Source organism: Heliconius melpomene, chromosome 3, assembly GCF_056956725.1.
Source record: "Heliconius melpomene rosina isolate 202511_hmr_F chromosome 3, ASM5695672v1, whole genome shotgun sequence".
NCBI classification, from domain to species: domain Eukaryota; kingdom Metazoa; phylum Arthropoda; class Insecta; order Lepidoptera; family Nymphalidae; genus Heliconius; species Heliconius melpomene.
Genome location: NC_140391.1, coordinates 10,437,309 through 10,460,716, shown reverse-complemented (window position 1 = coordinate 10,460,716; position 23,408 = coordinate 10,437,309). Strand labels below are relative to the sequence as shown.

Genomic DNA, 23,408 nt, shown 5'->3' with positions numbered 1-23,408 from the left:
ACTGTAAACGCGACAGGTTGTGGGTTCAATTCCCACTCGAGTTAATGAAATATTTAATACGTTCATTTCCTCTGCTCTGGTAATGAAGCGCGACGTTGAGCTCCGCCACTCAACACGCAACGCCTTCATAATTCGGTGGAAAGCTGGGTATGGAATATTTATTATTTTTATAGTAAGGTAATTCCCCTCGATTCTCCACTAGTTTTTTTCCACAAAAATTATTCATTACATGAGAAAATATTTCAAGGTGAAGATCTACCCCCACACGTTTCGAACCTGTTCTAGCATCCCTACCACTACCTGCCATTTACTTCAATAATACGCCAGTACCCTCTGAATATGAGGAACAAGTGGTTTACGTCAACATAGTGAAAAAAAATTCATTTTGTAACGACAATTTCGTCAGTTATATAGGCTATGGGCCGATGCTGCCTCCAGTTAGCTCGCGAACGTAATAATGTATAGACTCGCTTCGACTCAGTTCTGTTCTTAAGTGTTTTATACAGTGTATGTGGAATTTTTTTTAATTGTAAAAGTGAAAGTTGTTTTTATATTGTGTTTTTAATAAGGTAATTTTTTTTTATTTATTTATTATTTTGTGTTATTTTTTTAATTAATTTTTTGTGTAATATTTTTTTAATTGAAGATTTTTGGATTTTTTTAAATATAATAATTTACTACATACGAAATTTATACTCGCATAGTTAATTTTTATTATTTAAATAATAATTTAATTCAAGTTTAATAAGAAATACAACGTGAATAAATAATTTAAAAACTATATATTTTTTTATTGGTTTTTACCAATAAAAACAATTCTGAATTCTTGAAATTATTTTAATAAAAAAAAAATTAAAAAAAACAATAATTTGAAAGTTAACAAAATATTAAAGAAATAAAATTATGAAAAATATACATAATTGTATATTTATTTATAGGTACGGACAATGTCATTTGAGTTAAAAGTTTCATAATTATAGCAGTAAACCGTTCAAGACCTTGGTCGTATTATATAAGAAATGTTTGCAATATTTAAAAGCTCTACGCAACTTTGCTGTAATTAATAAGCCAAGAACAAATATTAATCGAAAAAAAAATGTAATTTCACGAGTTTTCCCGCAGCAGGATACGCAGAGAGATACGCCTAGTGTTAAAACACGCCGTTCCCCACTTTTCACCGAATTTTTGAGATATTGCCTGTAGGGTGGCGGAACTTAGAGCCGCGCTTCATCTGCGAGAGCTAGTTTAAATAATACGAAGAAAATATTTTAATATAGTGGCGCATTGGAATAGTGTATGTACAAGATGGATGTAGGTTCGATGCTTAATTGCGGGAATAATTATTTTTTTGTCATCATGGTTTGAGGCCCTCGTGGTGCACAGGCACAAGGGTGTAACTATAATGCAACGGTTGTGGGTTCGATCCCCACTCGAAGGAATAAATTATCATTTATAGCGGAGTGTTGGAAACCATATTTTTACAAAACATATCTATAACGGACAGAATAAATTATAAGGATTTTAATGTCGTCCGTTGTAGACTAGCAATTTAAACGCGCAAAGATATTGTTATGTTATAGCCAAATTATACAAAATCTTTACATGTGTGTGGATTCGATTTCTATGAAGGAACAGTGGAATATATTATTTTTGTTTCCTAAGAAAAAGGCGTAAAACTTCATTCTTTCTATATTTATGTGTGTTTAAATAAAAGATTAATGTAAATATTCTCTAAAAAATATTTGAACCCACGACCATCATTACGATGGACTAATTACTTATTTAGTATCTTATACATTTTTATTCAGATTTATAGTGTGATTAATACAAATCACGTTTTAGTATAAACTAAAATAATTTTAATTATTGTAGATTTCCGCTATAAATGAAGTAATATTTAATTCCAATTAAAATTGTTGAAATAGCTTTCGAGTGTAATAGAATATTTCTAAATTGTGTCAATTTCCTATCGAGCATTTTATTTAAATTAAAAAATATATAGCCATATATTTATCTAGTAAGTCAGTTCCTTATTATTATTTTTCTACATTTTAAGACTGAGACTTTAGTGCAGTCTTATCGCTCTTCACGGTTTGGTCATTTGCTCATAGCAGCCGGCGTAGCCGAGTAGATAGAGGGAACGTGGTGTTCTTCGTTTTATTCGATTTCTTCATATTTTAAGGTCCGATGTGCCTTCGTGGCAGAGCTGACAAGCTGTTTCCATTGCACGCCGTCTTCAGCTTCCTAACCCTTGACCACAGGAGCTAAATTATTATTATAAACTAACGATCCACTCGTGGCTTCGCCCGTTTGTAGCATAAATTAATTTATAGACATATATCATTTTAACGACAATATCCATATATTCAAAATTAAAAAGTTTCAGCTAATTTAATAGCACTTATTTTTCATACTATGTTTTATATTGACCACCCAATATTAGATTTTGATGAGAAAATATATTATAAATAAATATAATATATTTCTATTTTACTTATAGAACGTGGAATATATATTCCACGTACATATAGCAATTAGTCACAGTTTTAGCAGAAGCTAGATTTATAATAACCGTTATATGTCCGCCAAAAATAATTGCTAAATCGCGTCAGTTAATAATTACATAAATCTTATATTTTATTACGTCCATCTAGCGCAACGGGCAGGAAGCCTGCTCTTACTTGACAGGTTGCGTATTTGATATTGCTCAAGCGACTACGCGTATAAACAATAGTGCTGAAGTGAAGAAATTAAAGTTGACACCATAGTGGCACAGTGGTAAAGTATCTGAATATACAAATGGTAATAGATTCGACTTTTACAATGAGAATGTCCATTCATATGTTCGACTGTGGTAACAAGGCGTAGCGCGTCATTGGCTTCCGCAAATCAACACACAATGCCGCGAGAATTCGGAGATAAGTGGGGATACCTATGGGGGAATCGGATCGTTCCCCCGAATAGGAATCGAACTCACGACCGTCGCATTTAAAGTCCCACGTTTGTGGCGTCGCGCCACGACGCCGACGGTCCTAATGTATTTGTACTTATGTAAAAAATAAATAAATGAGCTTCACGATGTATGAGGCACACATCAAAGTAGGCAGATTGAACCTATTGTTAAGACACCCCCTTCCACATTTTCAGCTGAATTCTAGAGGCATTGCGTGTAGAGTGGCGAAACTCAACGCCGCGCTTTGCTTCCACTACATGAAATCGAAGATATGAAAATATAAATTTAAATAAATATAATATTTGCTCGAGTGGGGGGAGAGGACCCACAACCAGTCGCGTTTACGGCCCCATACTTGTTCCCCTGCGCATCGACTGGCCTCTGATATTTTACCTATAATATCTAGTATTCTACGTACTTATGTATTTCTTTGAATCTTATTATTGTGAGGATATTTTATTATCTATTTTCGAACATTCCATATACCTACTGCGAATAATTAATGAATCATATATTTGCAGAACAAATTATTAAGTATGACGTAGCTGAGTATTCAAACTCGAACAGCTCGTGGACCGTTAACGCGGTATGGGTTCGATTCCCGTTCGGGGGTAGAGTACTATTTTCATTTTAGGTACCGCTCTGTTAAACCAAAACGCGGCGTATAGTTTAATCACTTAATACATAATATCTCAGAATTTGGGCAAAAAGTTTTGAACGGAGTGTTTTGACACTAGGTTCTTCTACAGCGTGAAGGTACAATATCATAATATTCAACAAGCATTATCTATATTAGAACAAGAGGAAGTCGCTTATCATTCCAAAAAAATAGATAACCCTCCTTAAAAGTCAATGGCATTTGAACCTACAGTTTCCGGGTTAGAAGAACAAGCAATCTAAATAAGCCATGCGTTCGGTGAACTTTTTGTTTATTTCTTCAGTAACTAGATAACAAGTACGTATCTTACGAGAATTTGTAGGCATATGTATTTGCAGCGTACATATATGAGATATTGGGTGTTAAATTGCGGAACGAAAATAGGTCAGTCGTGGCGCAGGGACAGAAGCGCCGACGGTTGTGAGGTCGATTCCCACTCAGCGTAACGAACAATTTACTATTTTCATTTCCTGGCTCTGGTAACACGTTGAGTTCCGCCACTCAACACCCATCGCCTTAAGAATTGGGCGGAAAGTGGGGAACGGAAGTATCGTATACCGCAAATACAGGTGAAGCTAAAAAAATAAAAAAATTGCGTAATTAAACGCCTCGTTTCATCTTACTGTAAAAATTATTTAATTCCCACGAGAGCAGACCGAACCCACAACCGTTGGGCTTAAAATGAGTCGAACTGCGTCACGATACTTATTACGTGCTTTTCCACTTTCACAAAATTATAGAGATTCTCAACATATCTCATTTGTTTCAATACGCATTTCACTGTAAACACGCACAACCCACAAAAGGCAAATATTTAAAAAAGCAGATAAACGCCTTTTCCCGCATATAGGTAGGCAGAGGGAACTTAGTGTTACGACACTCCGTTCTCCACTTTCCACCCAATTTTCAAAACGTTTACTTGTTAAATAACGGATCTGAACGCCGCGCCCAAATATTTTGCATATAAAATAAATATTATTAAAAAAATAACCAATATTTATCACAATCAAGACTCAACAACAACTATTTATTACCTCAGAATTATATTTACATAAAAGCTATAAGAAAACAATTAACATCTCATATTTCTTATAAAAATAAGTTCAAATTAATTCATAAATATTCTTTTTTACTACGCGTGCATTATTTATTATTCATTCTATTACGTATGCTGACTGCAAACTAGTCATGAATTCTAGTATATTTTACATTTATAATACCTATATGTAATAGAATAGTTATATTAATCCATTTTTATTTCTTAAAAAAATATCTTGAGTTCCGCCACTTAACACGCAATGCCTCCAGTATTTGCCGCCATGTAGAGAACGGAAGCGCTTTAGTGGCAACGAAGTGTTTTAACACTAGGTTCCCTGGTTCTCTCTACCTGTGCTATGTGTAGGATACAGCGTGAAGCTAAAAAAAAGGGAAAATATCTTGTCCCAGCTATTTTGTTTACGTGGACTTTATGACGTAAAATGGAAAATTCCGTTTTTTCGCGATTCCGTAAGAAATCCGTAGACATTCTCACATAGTACTCACCTCCAGTCGCTAACCTACCTACGGTGCATATATGGAATGCTATAGAATTTCTTCTCTGCACAAATAAACAAAACAAAGAAATATTGATTTATTTTCCGTAAAATATAAATAAATATAAAGCAACATTTTCAAAGACAAGAAACAAATTTATACCGGAATCGAACCCAGAACGAGCTCATCAGGAAGTATTATAACACTATTTGCACATATTTTTCTAATAATGATTTGTTATTTAACCAAATAGTAAAGTGTTATACACGCACACGTTATTTACTGTATTCAGTGGAGCGTCCATTTACTTTTTTTCTCTGCACATATAAATATAATAATTTAAACAAGATAAAACACTTAGTTTTCTAAATCGCTCATATTAAAAACGTAGCTTAACCCCGCCAATTGTTTAATAATATAAGCCAAAAAATGCAAGTAAACATTTACATAATATTTTATTTTGATAAATACATCCATTTTACAGAAATTACGTGTTCAATTATTCTTTCGGCGTTGATATCCGCCACTCAGCACGCAGTGTCTGTGTCGAGCACAGCACCTGAAGTGACATGGCACCCAGTTACTACTATTTTTTTTAATAAATTCTGGAGATAAGTCCTTGATGCCTCTCATGTTCATACAGTAATAACATTTTATAGTTTTATCAAAACCGGTCGAGACACGATGGACATTTTAAACAATGGACGTTTAAAACAAAATTACTACCTATTATTAGTACTTAGGCCTCTTTCACAAAGGACGTTTTGAATATTTTTTTTTTATAAATAGTTTTTTATTAAGAATCGACACACTGCCATTTAAGTAGCAGAACTCAACATCGAGCCATGTCTCGTTGCCAGATCGAGGCACTAAAAATAACTCATTCCCTGAAATTAAAATCGAACTCGTAACATATTTGTATTATAATTTTACATATCTATTTATCAATAAGGCCGAAGGCACAAGCGTTGTAACACAGTGGTTATGGGTACGATTTCCGCTAGGAGGAAAATGGTGGGAAAGTGAGGAACGGAGTGTCTTAACACTAGGTTCTCTCTGCCTCCTTTGCTATATGCGGGATACAGCGTGACATTGGAAAAAAAACATTTACATTAAAAGCCCATATTGCTTTACAATATTTTTTTAAATAAAAATAAAAAATATTAAAGTGTATAAATGACCTGAAGCTTAAAAATCAATAATTGTTTATTCCGCTCACGTATGTAGAGCTTCAAAGATGCGAATTATCTGCGAATTTTAATAGTAGAAAAACACAAAATTATTCAAATTACCTAATAGTAAAAAACAAAATTATTCAAAAGGTTGAATGTGAAGTTGAAATAAAAGAAACTTATTAATTTAAGGTATGCTGACTTATGGTAGTTATGGGGTCGAATCCGACGAATTCTATAGGCATTGTGTGTTGAGCGGCTGAACTCAAAGCAAAGCCTCGTTACTAGAGCGAGAAAACTAATATATTAAATATTCAATTCCTCCGAGTGATAATCGAACCCACAATGGTCGCGATTTACAGTTGTACGCTTGTGCCTCTGTACCATGATGGCCTCATAACTTATTAAATGCTAGCAATTGTTGATTAAAATCTTTTTTTTGCTATTGACTGTCTGAGCAATGAAAATAATACACGAATTTTAGCAATTAGGTTGATTATATTATTATTAAAATTAAAAATCAAAGACATTGCAGATAAGGTAAATGCACTACGAGATACTAATAGCTTAAAATAAACCTACCTTTATAATCGACCTTCTAACGTCTCACGAACATAAATAAAATTAAAAAGAGATACCCAACTACATAAAAACAGTGAAATAAATGATAAAATCAACCTTAAAAATATTTCCAAATACCTAATTATTTAACTATTTGACTTAGTTCGTAGATTTTAATTTTTTAGCTTCATCCCGCATATAGTGAGTAGCCAGAGGGGATCAGGGAACCTAGACTAAGTATAAGTTTTTTCATTTTGAGGTACGGAACCCTAAAAACACATGAATTAGGATTCGATCCCGCAGCTATCACGCTCATTTAGACTTCCTGCGCAATGATGGCGTCACACTAGTGTGAGTTCAGATAATCTGTTACGTGATTCTGCAACGCTCAAATATACTCCTTATGCAAGTAATGATGAAATTAAATGCCATTTTATATACGAAACGAGCTATAAGTCATTTGCGAATCGATGTCTCGATCTTTGGAAATATCAAAAGATATTTGTAACATAATAAAAAAAAATAAAAAAATATTTCTTTAATGGATTTAAATATAATATGGTTGCCAATATGCCATGCCATGCGTGAGGACGCGATAGGCTATGGACCTCATTCTCACATATTTTTATTTCTTCGCTCTGGTGACGCGGATAAGGCAAAGCGCGGCTTTAAGTTCCGCCACTCAACTGCTTTTCAGAAAGCAGGGAACGGAAGTGTCTTGATGGGAACAAACTGTCATTACATTAAGTTCAGAGGGTTTCTCTGCCTACCCTGCTATGTGCGGGATATAACGTAAAGTCAACGTGCTAATGCTTTTTGTAGCTTCAAGCTGTATCCCTTACTTATTGTTAATTTTTGTTATCTCCCGTTCGCTTCCCACCGTGTAATTTTACCGTTTAATTTGTGAGATATTTCGTGTTGAGTGGAGGGACTCACACCGAGTTGTCCTGTTACCAGAGCAAGTCAAGTATCGCGTGTTTTAAAACACTTTCAAACTGTTCCTACAATATGTATATTATAATAATGAACACAAAAAAAAAAACAAATAGCTTTCCCTCGATAAGGGCTTCCGTAGATAGTAGTAATAGCTGATAATGTACGGTATCTATCTATACCAATGTTTTGAAGCTGAACATATTGTTTGGTTGCACACACTTATCTCGTGAACTACTGGTTCAAATTGACACAATCTTTTTGTGTTGAGTAGTCTATTTATTAAAGGTTTTTTTTTTCTTTTTTTAGCTTCAGTATATAGAACGTAGCAGGGTAGGCTGGAAGGAGCTGTGAACTTAGTTAAGACATACCGTTCCTATGACGACACTTCCGTTCCCCACTTTCCACTGAATTCGTGTTGTTTGCTTTGTTACTAAAGGGAGGAAATGAAATTATTAAATACTTCATTTTGAACGAACCCGTACTTGTCGTATTTACAGTGTGGCCTCGAATAAGGTTATATTAAATTTCTCCTCTTTTATAATTTCGATATAATTCACTGTATTAAGAATATAATTATATAGGACAGACTTACGAGGGCATTCGTGGCAAGCACAAGCGTGCGACTGGAAATGAACTTTTCAATATTTTAATTTCTCTGTTCTGATGGTGAAAAAGTGGGGAACTGAGCCATGTTAATCGGAGACGGAGTGTCTTAACGCTACGTTCACAGGTTCCTTCTGCTTACCTATTAAATGCTTACTTTTTAAAAAAACTACCTATTCGGTCACGCTAGTCGTATTGGCACAGCGGCGTCTGACTGACATCTAACGCGACAGACAGACAGACAGTCAAGTTCAACTTTCAACACAACCCCCATATGGGAATGAATATTTTTATTTCCTCGTTTTGCCTTATTTGAAAAATAAATTATAATTTTAAATTATTTTTAAGTAGTGACAATCAAAACTTGATCTTAAAATTCAAATTTGTGACTTTTGCCTTGACAATGTCACAACGCGTCAAAATTGTTAACGTATGCGTACAAAAAACCCAAGATTACAACAAACAAATAACCAAGTAAAATAACATAATGCAAAATAAGTTTTTACTAGGAATTGCTTATAATAATATATTTGCTTAAAAATTAGTAAAATTTACTCGGGTAGATAATTTTTGTGCGATTGTAAGGACCTCGATGCATCCGGTGTCATTTATATTTGAGACAACGACCAAAATGACACCTCGAGGACTTTGTCTAATAATTTATTGCAAATAAAGTAAAATAAAACCAGCATTAAAAATATTTATATAAAATAAATAAATTAACACTTAATTAAAATAATTTGGTCAGCTTCACGTATTTTCCCGCATAGCAGGATAGCTAGCGGGAAGTTAGTGTTAAAATACGCTCTTATTTTCTAAAACTCACGCACCGCCCAGTGGCCTATACATTCTGTGTTGAACGGTGAAATTTAATATATTTAATGCAATATTTATTTATTTTTCTCATGCACATAGCAGGGCAGACAGAAGGAACCTGGGAACCTAATGTTAAAAGAGATGCAATATATCTTCTGTCAACTTCCAATTTATAACAAGATTTATATCTAAATAAAATATCGCGTCGCTATCACGGAATGTCGTGTTGTATAAAGTCATATTTAAATTAAATATGTGTCTATTTTGTTTGTCTGTAACACAACAACAATATGGAAATTAATGAATTGTAAATTGATATTTATTTTCCTTAATATTTCAATTAACTTTTTCATACTTGTAATGATATCTTGTTTTCTTAAAGACAGACTGTCTCCATGTAATATTGACATATATAGCAGGATAAGTAGAGGGTAGGTGTCAAGAAATAACTATTTTTTATCTTAAGCATTTATTTTTCAAAGTAAGACAAAAGAGCGGCGGATATTTTGTTTAATTCATTTACTCTCATACAGTTATCCTTATATTATATTCAATATTTGTATGACAAATACGATAACGTGGTTTTGTATGAACATTGCAATGTCTATTTGCTGAAGCAATATTGCAAAAAATTATTGTAAATACAAAAATATTTAAAATACTCACGACTTAAAAGCGTATTTATGTACTCGCATATATGTAAAGAGAATTTACTCCCTTTAAACATAGCGTTTCTTTTTTATGACACCCGTCGGATGTCTATAATTAATTGACGGCCACGTCGAAGAATACGAGAGAGACGAACAATTAACTATAATTGTCGTTTCTCTTATTTACAGGTAATTTGCAACATTTCAAATACAAATTCAAAAAAATCATTATCAAACTGTACAGTTGGTTTGACTGAACGCGCTAATTTCGGAAACTAATGATTAGAATTGATAATTTCATATTGTATCTGATCATAGATTTATCGAGGAAGGTTTATACACTTAATGATATATTATATCATTTTAATATTTTCCCAGGTACTCATGGGAAAAAAATCTATTGTAATTGTTTTTTCTCTCTAACAAGTAGGACCACTGCGTTGAGTTTTGCAAGCAACAGTCAATTTCTCCAACACCAGGTTCTCTGCTTCATTCATACTTCTTTATTTACGGAATTTTTTTTTTTCCTATTCAGGTGTTTTTAAGAGACGCCCAATCTAAGTCACGTCAGTCATAAAGTAAAAAGTACCGTTGACTTCAATAATAACGGCACAGCTAGTCTTATTTTTTAGTATGTTAAACAAATATTTGGAGTTCGTCTGTACTTTGTTTGTAAAGACTCCAAATGTACTATATATGTGATATATCTGATATGGAGCTATATCATATTAGTCATTATCACCAAATTATTTTAGCGTTTTTTTCGTGTTTTTCGTTTTTTCGTAATATTTATATTTTTTTTATATTATGTTTTTAAGATAATTTATAAGCCATTAGAATAGATTGTTTGCCAGCATAGAGTCTAATGGGTTGTTTAAGCTGACAGTACTATCTAATGATGTTGTTTTGACCAGTTGTTTACTTTCTTAATTATTAATTATGTTTGTATAATAATTAAAGCTCGTAGAAATTGTCTTCAAGCCTTTTGTAATATCAGTTCTAGTTAAGCTCTTCCTCGCTCAAGTTTTCTTACTAATAAATATTGGAAATTTGTCGGGACACTACGTAATTGTTATTTTCAAGGCCCCTTCTGACTGAAAAAAAGTGTATACTCTTTCTACTATAGTTATCGTGTATGTTTAATTTTTTTTTTTTAATTTTAATGCCATTAATGTAATAAATAATGTGCCGTCTACAAAAAAAAATGATTGTAGCCTCGCGTTACAATGGCATGCACAGTGACCTAGTGTTAATGTCTTATGTCCATACGGAAAATGAAGTGTCCCATTTCCACTCAATTTTTGAGACATTGCATGTTGAATGGCAATACTCAACGCAGCGCTTTGTCTTGTTACCAGAGCGGGAAACTGAAAATAATTCTTTCACCAGGGTTAGAATCGAACTCACAACTGTCGCGTTCAAAGCGTCGTATTACAAAAACTTTTATTACAAAGTGTACATGAGTATAAAATTACATAATATTTAAATCACCATTATTTAAATCTGCCATATAATAAGATATTACATAAGGCCCGTTGCATATTCATATTAAACTAGTTCTATTCGTCCACTAGTGAATGTCCTCGAAATCTAGTTTGTGTATACTAGCGATGTGTAGTGGGTTCCTTTCCTATTATTTTTATCAACTAAGTATTTAGTAGAGGCAGTTGTGACGCAAAGGGATCGTAAACGCGATGGTTTTAGGTTCGATTCTTAGTCGAAGCAAGGGAATATTTTTATTTTTTTCCTTAGCATAATAAGCATTTGTTCGAAGCAAAATTTATTCCGCCATTTATTTAACACTCAATGTCCCAAGTTCCGGTCAGATGTTGAGATTTAGTGTTGAGAAGTTAAATTTTTTTGAAGAGTAATAAAAAAAATTACGACGCGAGATTCGAAACTGCACCGCTTGGAAAGCCAAGCGCTCTGACTACTAAGCCCCACGTCCAAATTCTTATACACTTGTTACAACTTCTTTATGTTGTTAGCAGCAACAAGATTAAAAAAAAATATTATAACATAATATAATTATGATATAATATATATTAAGTCACCGACGCAGCCTTCACGAGGCCTTATTTCACATTCGAAAAAATATTATTTAATATGGAAAAAATTGCAATTTTACCCTTGATAATGATTATGTGACATTGCTTTCGATTTTTGTCTATTGAGTTAATTCTTGTTTTTATGTTTTTGGGACCAGTTTTTTCTTTTTGTATTGGGCGAAGCGAGGAACAAAAACAAAATCTATAGTTCGCTATATCTCTACCCCACCACAGTGGAAACATATTTTTTGATCTATGTTGTATGGTAACAAGAACGAAAGTAGTGTTAAAACACTCCATTACCTATGTATCGCTTAACTGTCGAGATATTGTTTGTTGTGTGGTGGAACTCAACGCCGCTTATTTATAACTAGTGGACCCGGACGCGGCTACGCCTGCTTAAACTGTAAGAATATTTATTAAATATATTTTCAGTTTTCAATAGAATTAGTAAGAAAATATAAGCTTAAATAATCAAAAAGAATAATAATTAGAGACATATTATTAGAAAAAATAACTGAGAAATTGAAAACCAACATAAGAAGTAAAAGTAACTAAAGGATATTCTTAATATTAGAACCTAGAACCTAGAACCCGTACCTAAAAACTATCTAAAATATTTTTTGTCAACAATATCAAATAAAATAAGAAGAGAACCTAAGAGAAAGAGAAAATTTATAAAACCATCAACATCATCTGCCCGTTCGCGTCGGTCATACTCATACTATGGCGCCCGAAGGCTATGTCACATCATCATCATCATCACACAGTGACATCTCCTTAATTATTTATTAAAATGTATAATTTCAATCTAGATAAAATGCTAAAAGTGACTATTATATTTATTGTCATAAGGATGAATATCAAAATGTCGCGGTAACGGTTGCGTAGCGACGCGACGGTTGTTATTAACATGGCAGAATAAATTGCATGTCAAATTAGAATGTACTTTAAAATATATTAGTTTATATGTGTAATGTAATGTTATATAGCCTATAGCACTTCTGAAGAATGCAGCTTTCATACAAAACAAAAACAATGAAAATCGGACCAGTAGATCCAGAGATCTTAGCGTTCAAACAAACAAACAAACAAACAAACAAACAAACAAACAAACTCTTCCGCTTTATTATATTAGTATATAATCTATACTTCTATACTAATATAATAAAGCGGAAGAGTTTGTTTGTTTGTTTGTTTGTTTGTTTGAACGCTAAGATCTCTGGATCTACTGGTCCGATTTTCATTGTTTTTGTTTTGTATGAAAGCTGCATTCTTCAGAAGTGCTATAGGCTATATGACATTACATTACACATATATACTAATATATTTTAAAGTACTTTCTAATTTGGCATGCAATTTATTCTGCCATGTTAATAACAACCGTCGCGTCGCTACGCAACCGTTACCGCGACATTTTGATATTCATCCTTATGAAAATAAATATAACAGTCACTTTTAGCATTTTATCTAGATTGAAATTATAGTTTACTGTATAACATTCTAATAAATAATTAAGGAGATGTCACTGATTCCGAATGACCTAGCCTTCGGGCGGCATAGTATGAGTATGACCGACGCGAACGGGCAGATGACGTTGACGGTTTTGTAAATTTTCGAACTTTATTTGCTGTTTATAATGAATTTAAAATACATTATGGTTCTCTTCTTATTTTATATATATTCTTTATTGCACATAAAAACACATAGGAAATACAAAATTAAAAGTTTAGTTAGCAAAAGTGGGCTTATTTCTAAAAGAAATCTCTTCCAGCCAACCAATGGAAGTGGGTGACTGTCAAATAGCGGGAAGAGAGTACAGCGCAGTTATCAAAGGAGAAAAATCACTAAGAATTTAAATAAAAAATAATAATCACAAAAAAGAGTAAATACATATCCAAATACATAAATAGATACATATACACTAAATTTATAAATACAAACTATATATAATACATATATACTAAATCTATGACAATATACTAATATACATATATAAATAAACATATATATATATATATATATATATATATATATAAATACGTGAAGTGCGGCTGTCATGCTCAAGAAAAAAAAAAAAAAAAAAAAACTGTCTGAATAAAATTAGGTACTAGTTCATACTAGCAAATAAATGTTTTTTTAGCTGGGATTTGAAGGACAGTAAGGAAGGACTACTTTGGATAGGGATGGGAAGTTGGTTCCAAAGTGATGTGGCGTACACAGTGAAAGACTTATGGAAGAATTTGGTACTGCTCATAGGTATCTCGAGCGCCGGAACGACGCACGACCGCCTAGAGCGTGTAGGACGGGGGAGAATATTAAAGCGGGAACGTAGGTAGTTAGGAAAATTTTGGTAATTGAGGATCTTAAAAAGTAAGGTAAGGATGTGCATATCACGGCGAAGACGGATTGGGAGCCAATTAAGTTGAGCACGAAATTGAGAGACGTGGTCATACTTACGCAGGCCAAACACAAAGCGTATGGCGAGATTTTGAAGTCGCTCTAATTTGTCAAGTAGCTCCTCATTCACATCCAAATAGCAAACGTCAGCGTAGTCGAGAATTGGAAGGAGAAGACATTGCGCAAGCATAATTTTTTATTTGATATTATTGGCAAAAAATATCCTTTTAGGTAGTTTTTAGGTACTTTTTCTAACATTAAGAATATCGTTTAGTTACTGTTACTTCTTATGTTTGCTCATTTTAATTTCTCAGTTATTTTTTCTAATAATATGTCTCTACTTATTATTCTTTTTGATTATTTAAGCTTATATTTTCTTACTAATTCTATTGAAAACTGAAAATAATATATTTAATAAATATTCTTATAGTTTAAGCAGGCGTAGCCGCGTCCGGGTCCACTAGTGAATTATAAAAAATATACTGTTTATTTAAAGTAATAATTTCACAATTAGGCACAGATAAGATAACAATGCCTATTATAAAAACATCTTTCCTGGGTGATGACTTATAACCCCCGGAAAACAATAATTATATTGTAGGATGATGTCGATAGTTGTACCGCATTCGAGAAGTGGTTCATATTGTAAATTAAATTATATTTATACTTAATATATCAGAATAAGTTTATAACATAGTATCCGGTGCTGGAATGAATGGGAGAACGGAGTGTCTTAACACTAGATTCTCTCTGCCTAACCTGCTTTAGGTATGCGTGATACATTGTGAAGCAACAAATGGATTATTTTTTATTTATTTTTCAAATTGTGTATGACTGACGCAATAATTTATCATTCAGCTTATGTTTTTTTTTTCTTTTCAAAGAGGCAAGTTGAAAATACATATATACGCATAAAAATAATCGAATATTTGGAAATCTGTAAACATCTACCCTATAGAGATGTTAGCAACATAAATTATAATTAACGTATAAAAATTTCAAAATCGATTCGAAATATACAAGTAAATATATTGCAACTATGCTATAAACAATGGTTGAAGACTGTCGTTGGATTTGATTCGTTCTCGGACTTCTCATTTCCCCATTTTGCGAAGACAAAACGCGGCGTTGAGTTCCGTCAATAAACGTGGAATGGTTCATAGGTTGGAAAGTGGCAAACAGTGCACAATAGGTTATCTTATTCTTTATGTTCATCTTTTACAAGCTTTTTCCCACGTAGCAGGGCGGTTGGAATCTTTTGTTAAATTTTATACACTTCTTTCCAAATTTTCCACCTAAATTTCAAGACATTGTGTATAGAGAGACAGAACTCAACACCGCGAAGTCCACATTAGAGGTCGAAATGATATTAAATTTTGCAAAAAATCCCGACTCGGTGATATTTACTTTGCCTTAACACACTACCTGCGAATAAAATAAATGGAAAAAATAAAAATGTCAAACATATTTGTTACTTGAAGTAAGTAAAAAAGCTTTTAAAAAGGGCCATTGACGTCATCGACGACGTCAAACAGAATTATGGATAAATGTCACTTCACAGCATGTTTTTATTATTAATAGGGACATTTCCCATAATATAGTACACATGGCTTTCTTCGCCATAAGCATAGAATCTTTCTTTTTATGAAACCTAGTGTTACACTCCGTTCCGATTAAGACATCATTTCGCGAGGTATTTCGTGTGGAGTGGTGGAACTCAGCGCCGCGCTCGTTACCAGAGCTAGGAAATTAGGATTTAATATTTAGTTTCCTCGAGTGGAAATCGGACCCTTAACTTACTCACGACTGGCCTGGCAATATTAACAACTATGGTTTGTTTGTTGAACGCGCGTATCTCAAGGACTAGTTACTAGTCTCTCTTAATAGATTCTAAGCTACTTTTTACAAATTACGAAAAAATGCGGAAAAGATACGAAACAAAAAATATGTATTGGAACGTACTTAATCAATATTTTAAAAATTCAACTTATTTACTAAAAATCTGTTTACTTATTCCAAAATTGATAATATATCAATTTATCACGGTGGTGTCAGACATAGTATATTCAAAATTATTTCCTTGGAAAAAAACTAACACAAATATAATTTACAATCAATTTTAAACCCAAAAGTAATAAATCGATGCTGTCGACTGTCGACGGCCTCACACTCAGGATTCACACTCAGGTGATTTCATTTCGTCACTCTGGAAAGAAGACAACGCGCGACTGTAACTCGAAAAGTGGAGAGAGAGAAAGTGTCTTACAATGTTTCCTTTGTCTACTAGTAGATTCATAACGTATCTTGCATATTCACTACATGCGTAATTTATCGTTTAAAATGTAATTTACATTGCTACTTTTTTAAATTTATACACATAGAGACTTTCTCTAACTATAACATTTGATATTTTGTTTACAGTTTCAAAATGGTGCTGAGCGCGAAGAAGACCATACAGCATGTGCCCAGCAAGGGCAAGATGTCTATAAGGAAAATACAGAACTTCACCGTACAGAAACGACGTAAGTCATTAAAACCCATTATTTTGTCACTTAAAAGCAGAGAGATAAGTAATGAATGAAAAAAGTCTAGAAGTCCTGGAATACGGTGGATCTTAATATAAAAGGATTAATTCAATGATTTAAATTTCAAAGTAGTTAATATAAGAGGACGCGGCTTTAAATCAAATTTAATCAGTTTCACGCTGTATCCTGCACACAACAGGGCGGGTAGGGGGAAATCAAGTGCTAAGACATACTGTTCTCCACTTTCCGGAAAATTTACGTGTTTAGTGGTAGAACTCAACGCCGCGCTTTGCCTCGATACCAGAGCGAAGAAATGGAAATATAGACGGAAATAAATATTTGACTTCCTCGAGTGAGGAACCCACAACTGTCGCGTTACAGTCACACCCTTGTGCCGCTGCGCCACGACGGCCATATTCTTATTTTTTTTTATTATACTTACAATCAAAACTTTAGAAAAGGGTTTATTACACTTACATAAAAACAAATATTAAACTCATTAATACATAAAATTATCACAAGATTGATAACACGCGATTTTTTTTTTAAATTTACAAACAAACAATATGACCTTAGGAGCCAGGAAATGAAATGACTCATTCCACCAGGTAAAAAACCCACGACCGTCGCGCTTACAATCACACGCTGCTGTGCCGCTGTTCCACCGCGGCCTCTATAACACCAATAACGTAATTTTAAAAGATAAAATCTTCATATTTTTTATACGGAGAAGGATATATAGAGAGCCTAGTGTTAAAACACTGCATTCTCCATAGTCCACCTGAATTTCAGACATTGCATGTTGGGTGGAGGAGCTCAACACCGCTACGTATACCAAATCGGAAAAATTAATCCACTAATGTGGAACGAACTCATTAACATCACGTTTACAGTTCGAATCTTACCCACTGCGCTACAATGGCTTCTTTTTTAAGCACACTTAAAAAGATATTAAATTAATTTAATTACTATTTTATCCTCAAATACGTTCATTCTCATGACCTTTCCTAGTTTCAATTTTTATCTAAATTAGTATTTTTGACTTTCCTTATTATAAAACAACTTCGATCACATTTTGGTAGTTTATTTATTTATTTATTTATTTATTAACCTTTTTGATACACTACATACACAGTGATTGATTTCTTAATTTTTTACTCGTCTTATTGGGATTAAATCATTAGTGTTTCGTTTTTTATATTTTTGACATGAATAATACATGTTTATCAAGGCAAAGTGCGGCGTTGAGTTCCGCCACACAACACGCAATGTCTACTCTAGGCTCACTCTACCTTGTTACATACGTTACGGGATACAGCGTGAAGTTAAATAGAAAAATAAACTGGTACTTAACTCACTTCAAGTCTTACAACTAATTTGAAGATAATGATCACTTTGAAAAAAGTCCAAGATTTTTTGTATCATATTTACGTATTATATATATATAGGTACATACATTTTTTGTTCGGGACTCTACAAAAAATCATTTGACACTATACAATATCTTGTTGCCAATATAAAAAAAAACTATTGTTTACGTAAAATTATCGTTACTTATGGCTTTTTCAATTACTTAGAATTTTCCATGGAAAATGTGTATAATTTATGGTAAATTTGTCACCTTATAACCCCATCTGTACTTATTATAAAGCTGTAGAATTTGTTAGGTTAAACGCGCTAATCTAAGTAACTTCTTTTTTGAAATGTAATTATTTTTGTGTTATATTGTGTACTTATTTCCATTTTATAATGCTGGTGAATGTGAGAGTTAGTTAAAAAGTTAGTTAAATAATTGCTTTGTGCTGTCGTTGAGGTAATTTGTTTTTTTGTTTCTGAATAGGGGATTTTTATTTATTACTCTCCCTTCACGAACAAACAAAGCTAGGCGCTGAGTTCTGCCTCTTCTCCCCATAGTGATAACAGGTTATTAACATAATTCTAAAAACTAAATTAATATTTACTGGTTTAACAGTTACTAGGAAATGAAGTAACGGACATTGATACGTACATACATACGCGCTAAAAACATAACCTTTTTTGGACTTCACCGAAATTAGGTAAAAACAGTTAATCTGCTCTTTATTAAACGGTTTTATTTAGCTCACCCCGTTTGTTTATTTATTTATTTGTATATTTGTTTCGGTCAAATTTAGTAATTGAAATTTAACCCTCTTCCCGTTAACCAATTGATCTGAAATTTGGTATACGCTTTTGATTCTGGTGACAATACAATTATCCATATTCAATATTATTGTGAATCCAAGATGGCCGCCGCTACAAGATGGCGGACCACTTAGTTTTTTTCAATCCCATCAATATGGGTATCAAATGAAAGGGCTTGTCAAGTAGAATTCAGTGCACTATACAAAATCAAAATCAAAGATGGCCACTGCTACAAAATGGCGGATAATGTAGTTTTCAATCCCATCAATATGGGTATCAAAATAAAGGGCTTGGTAAGTATAATACAGTATACTATACACAATTACAATATGAATCTCCCACTTAAGTCAAGATCTGGTATCCTGTCGAGGACTGTGTGGCTATAGGGTGGCTAAAAATGAGACGTCGCTAGGGGTACACCACCCAAGTTAAGGTAAAAGGTAAAAGCGCGCCGAGAACTGTATGGCATTAGGGTGGATAAAAATGATATGTCGTTAGCGTTTTCCCCTCAAGATTCAGGCACATCTTGTTGTACATAGCCTTGCCCCTCTATTGGACCTCTGGGGGGGTCGATCGTAACATTCTCCATTAACCTTGCAATAATGAGGCACTCAACGAATTGAATAGCATGAGAAATAAAAACTAAAAACTAAAAACTAAAAACTTAAAAATAAAAAAGTAAAAAAAAAATTTAAGTTAAACGGTTTTATATTGCAGACAAATGTACTAAAAGCTAAAAAATAATTTCATGGAAATTATGATTACTAAAATAAAATCGTGGGGACACTTTCTACTTACCACTAGGTGGGTGAAGTCTCATGCCATGTCTTACGATTGTAGATATTGGACGTGCCCCACGATTTTATTTTAGTAATCATAATTTCCATGAAATTATTTTTTAGCTTTTAGTACATTTGTCTGCAATATAAAACCGTTTAACTTAAAAATTTTTTTTTACTTTTTTATTTTACTAAACTTTAAATACAAACTTGCGGTTTTTTTTTTCAGAAATTTATATTTGTGGATAAGATAAATGCTTTTATTTTTTTACACTTTTGTTTTAACATATAAGGCGTGACTTAATGATGTATAACCATTTTGAATGCCAAATTCTAGAAATTTTATAAGCTCGCATTTGTTTTATTGAAAAGATTCATATACCTAACATGCATATAAATAATATTTTTAATAATTTTTAAATCCACAATCTTTATATATAGATACTGTCCGGCAACAAACACGACAGTTGTTAGTTCGAATCTCAGTAAATACATAAATTTTCATTTCCTCGCTTTGTTATTAAAAGAAACCGCGGCATTGAGCTCCATCGCTCATTAGGCAATAACTTGACAATTATTCGGTAAGAAAGGGAAACGGAGTGTCATAACACTAGGTATCCTATCCCCTTACTGCTTATATGCGGGGTACAGCTTGAAGCTGAAACAAAAACATTATAGATAATTTCATTATATTATTGTTACAGAGTCAGTCGTCAGAGCAGTGTATGGATTTCTCATGGTGGTATTCTCCATAGCACTGGTTGTGGTGGATCCCATAAATATATTTACAACTTGGGTAAGTTTACGATAATTTGCACATTTTTTTTCTTTTAAGTATATGTGATTATATTTTTTCATTTCTGTTATTAGCTGTACACGCTCATGCTGTATCCCGCACGCAGCTGGATAGGCAGAAGGAACATAGTATTAAAACACTCCGTTCCCCACTTTCTGCTGATTTTTTCGAGGCATTGCGTATTGAATGGCGGAATTCAATACCAGGCCTTGCTGGAAAATATATATTTTTGCTTTAAAATCAAAATCAAAAAGCGTTTCTACCTTCGCTCCTTGGATTTCAAGGTTAAAGGTAGACCAATTATAGAACTATGTATACTGTTATTACTTACTGTTTTTTCTTAATGTCCTGATAAAATAAACTCGACATTTAATTTAACAAGTGTACCAAAATTAAATCTAAAGCTTAATAGGAGTCAATTTATTTACAAATTTGATTTACAAGCATAAATTAGTCTATGATGACTTTGTTGAGACTAGTTATTTACTTTGATTTCACTTGACACCGAAAAATATTTATAGCTTCTAGCTCTATCTCGCATATAGCAGGATGAGCAGAGGGAACCTAGTCTAAGACACTTCTTTACTTACGCACTACCCAATTTTAAGAAGTGTAAATGCTTTGTAGTACACAAAAAAGTTTTGAGGCAAAGAGCGGCGTTGAGTTCTGCCACTCAACACGCAATGCCTCCAGAACTCGGCAGAAAGTGAGGAATGGAGTGTCTTAACACTAGGTTAACTCTGCTTACCTTACTGTGTGCGGGATTCAGCGTGAAGCTAAAAAAAAAAATTAAAAAATGTTTTGTTGTTTTTTCTAATATATGTTTAAAGTTTTTCTCTTACTTTTCGAGAAAATTGTCCCCAGCTGATTTTGCTTTATGATTTTTTGAGGCCGTGTGGAACTTCTTACAGAAAAGCGGCCTTTCTAGAAGTAGCTTTGATCATTTGATTCAAAAGGGCTTCAAAAACACTTTATATTAGAACTAGATTTTTTTTTACCTTTGGCTTCGCCACCGTTGTCGAGTTCAGCGACCGAGGCAACTTGGCAGGCAGGTATTGTGGGTCACATTGATATTATTAATGTGATAACAACAAAAAAACTATATTTTTTCAATTCGCACTAATAGGTCCTGAGATTAGCATGTTTATCTTTTTAATATACATAAAGTATATTTTTATATTTTACTCAACACGCAATGCCTCCAGAATTCAGCGGAAACTGTGGAACGGAGTATCTTGACACTAGGTCTGCCAGACCTGCTGTGTGCGGGATACAGCGTGAAGCTGATTTAATTGTTTTTAATTTATAAAGTATATTTTAAAATGGAAATATAATTTACAAACGGACATACAAAATTCATTTTAAATACATTAACTCCCACACAGCCTAAATAATTTAAAAGAACTAACAGTACATAGATCGTTAATCATTACTTATACGTTATAAGCCATTACAATATTTTTTACTTTAATTTTTTTTTCTTTCACCTCTACCTCTAAGTCATTTTGCCTCAATTAGTTCAACAATATACATTTTTATGGTAATTTGCATATTTTTTATGAGACGTCGTGCGTCAGTAGACTTAATATCATCCACAAATTGGTTACTGGATACATTTTTGTGTTGGAACCGGTCAGGGTGACGTAGTTTAGAGACCTTTAAGAGCTAAAATGTAGAGCTTTCAATACTTTAAATGTTGTTGTTTACACACCCCGCATATAGTAGGGTAGGCGGAGAGAACCTAATGTTAAAACACTCCGTTACCTACGCACCGCTCTGTTCTTAAAATATTGCGTTTAGTGGTGCATACGCCCGCCAACTTGTCAACTTTTATAAAATGTCCCGTAGACCTAAATTCCTGAAATTGATATTCCTATCAATTTCACGATAAATTTTACCCTCAGAGGGCGAGTACGATTCACATTTGACCGGATTTTTTAAAGAAACACCTTCCCTTCAGCCCACTAAGATCGCGACGTAGTCGAGGAGACGCTGCCTCTCTACGCCACAACTGCGTAGGCGCATTTATACATTCCATAAAACTTTTATTATGTCATTTAAATATTTTATATAATATAATTTGTTGTTGATATAGATATTGTACAACAGGTTGTTTTGTTCTGATTTTTTTAATAATTGACGGTTGCTTATTGTATAAAAAATAACGGTCTTATACTAATTGATAATAGGCTTGGAAGTTTTTTTTAAACAATATTTGTAATTGAAATTGTAATCATATTTACTTCCTAGCTAATACATATTTTTTGTTGTCTCCACGCTTTATCTCTAGCGGAGTAATAAAGACAGCGAAGTGCCAAACACTACAGTCTGTGTATACCTCTTTCGCATCGTCAACTGTCATCAATCTCTTCATATATGAACTTTGGGGAGTCCCCAAGCTCCCAGGTTCCCTCTGAATGTATAACAATATAAACATTCTAATGAAGGAAAATTGATTGAACTTATGCCTATTCCGTTTCCTACAGTGATAGATTCAATATTATTAATACAATCTTTTTATCTTCATAAATTAAAATAGTAATTAAGGTAATTATAAAATAAAATTATAGCTCATTACCACCGTAATTATCCTAGAAAATGGTTAAGCAACACTTACCCAGGTCAAATGTGAGATGGGTGTACATATTTTGTACAAGTGACCTCCGAAGTAAGATAAGCAGTCGACCCCGGTTGTCGCTTAACATCAATGGAACCAAAATAACGATGTTAGATGCTTTTTAGGGTTCCGTACCTTTTAAGGGAAAAAGGAACCCTTGTGAGATAACTTTGTTGTCCGTTTGTCTGTCTGTCTGTC

The 23,408-nt window shown here is 33.2% G+C and overlaps 1 protein-coding gene across 1 annotated transcript in view; it reads left to right on the top strand.

Moving 5' to 3' along the window:
- Nucleotides 1–338: 338 nt before the first annotated feature.
- The window catches only part of LOC146540180 (scavenger receptor class B member 1), a 46,199-nt gene continuing 23,129 nt past the window's right edge, over nucleotides 339–23,408 (top strand). The window contains exons 1-3 of the mRNA XM_085207984.1: nucleotides 339–569; nucleotides 16,752–16,852; nucleotides 20,502–20,593. Coding sequence (XP_085064110.1) covers nucleotides 16,759–16,852; nucleotides 20,502–20,593 — 186 coding nt within the window. The 5' untranslated portion in view covers nucleotides 339–569; nucleotides 16,752–16,758. The remainder of the gene's footprint in view (nucleotides 570–16,751; nucleotides 16,853–20,501; nucleotides 20,594–23,408) is intronic.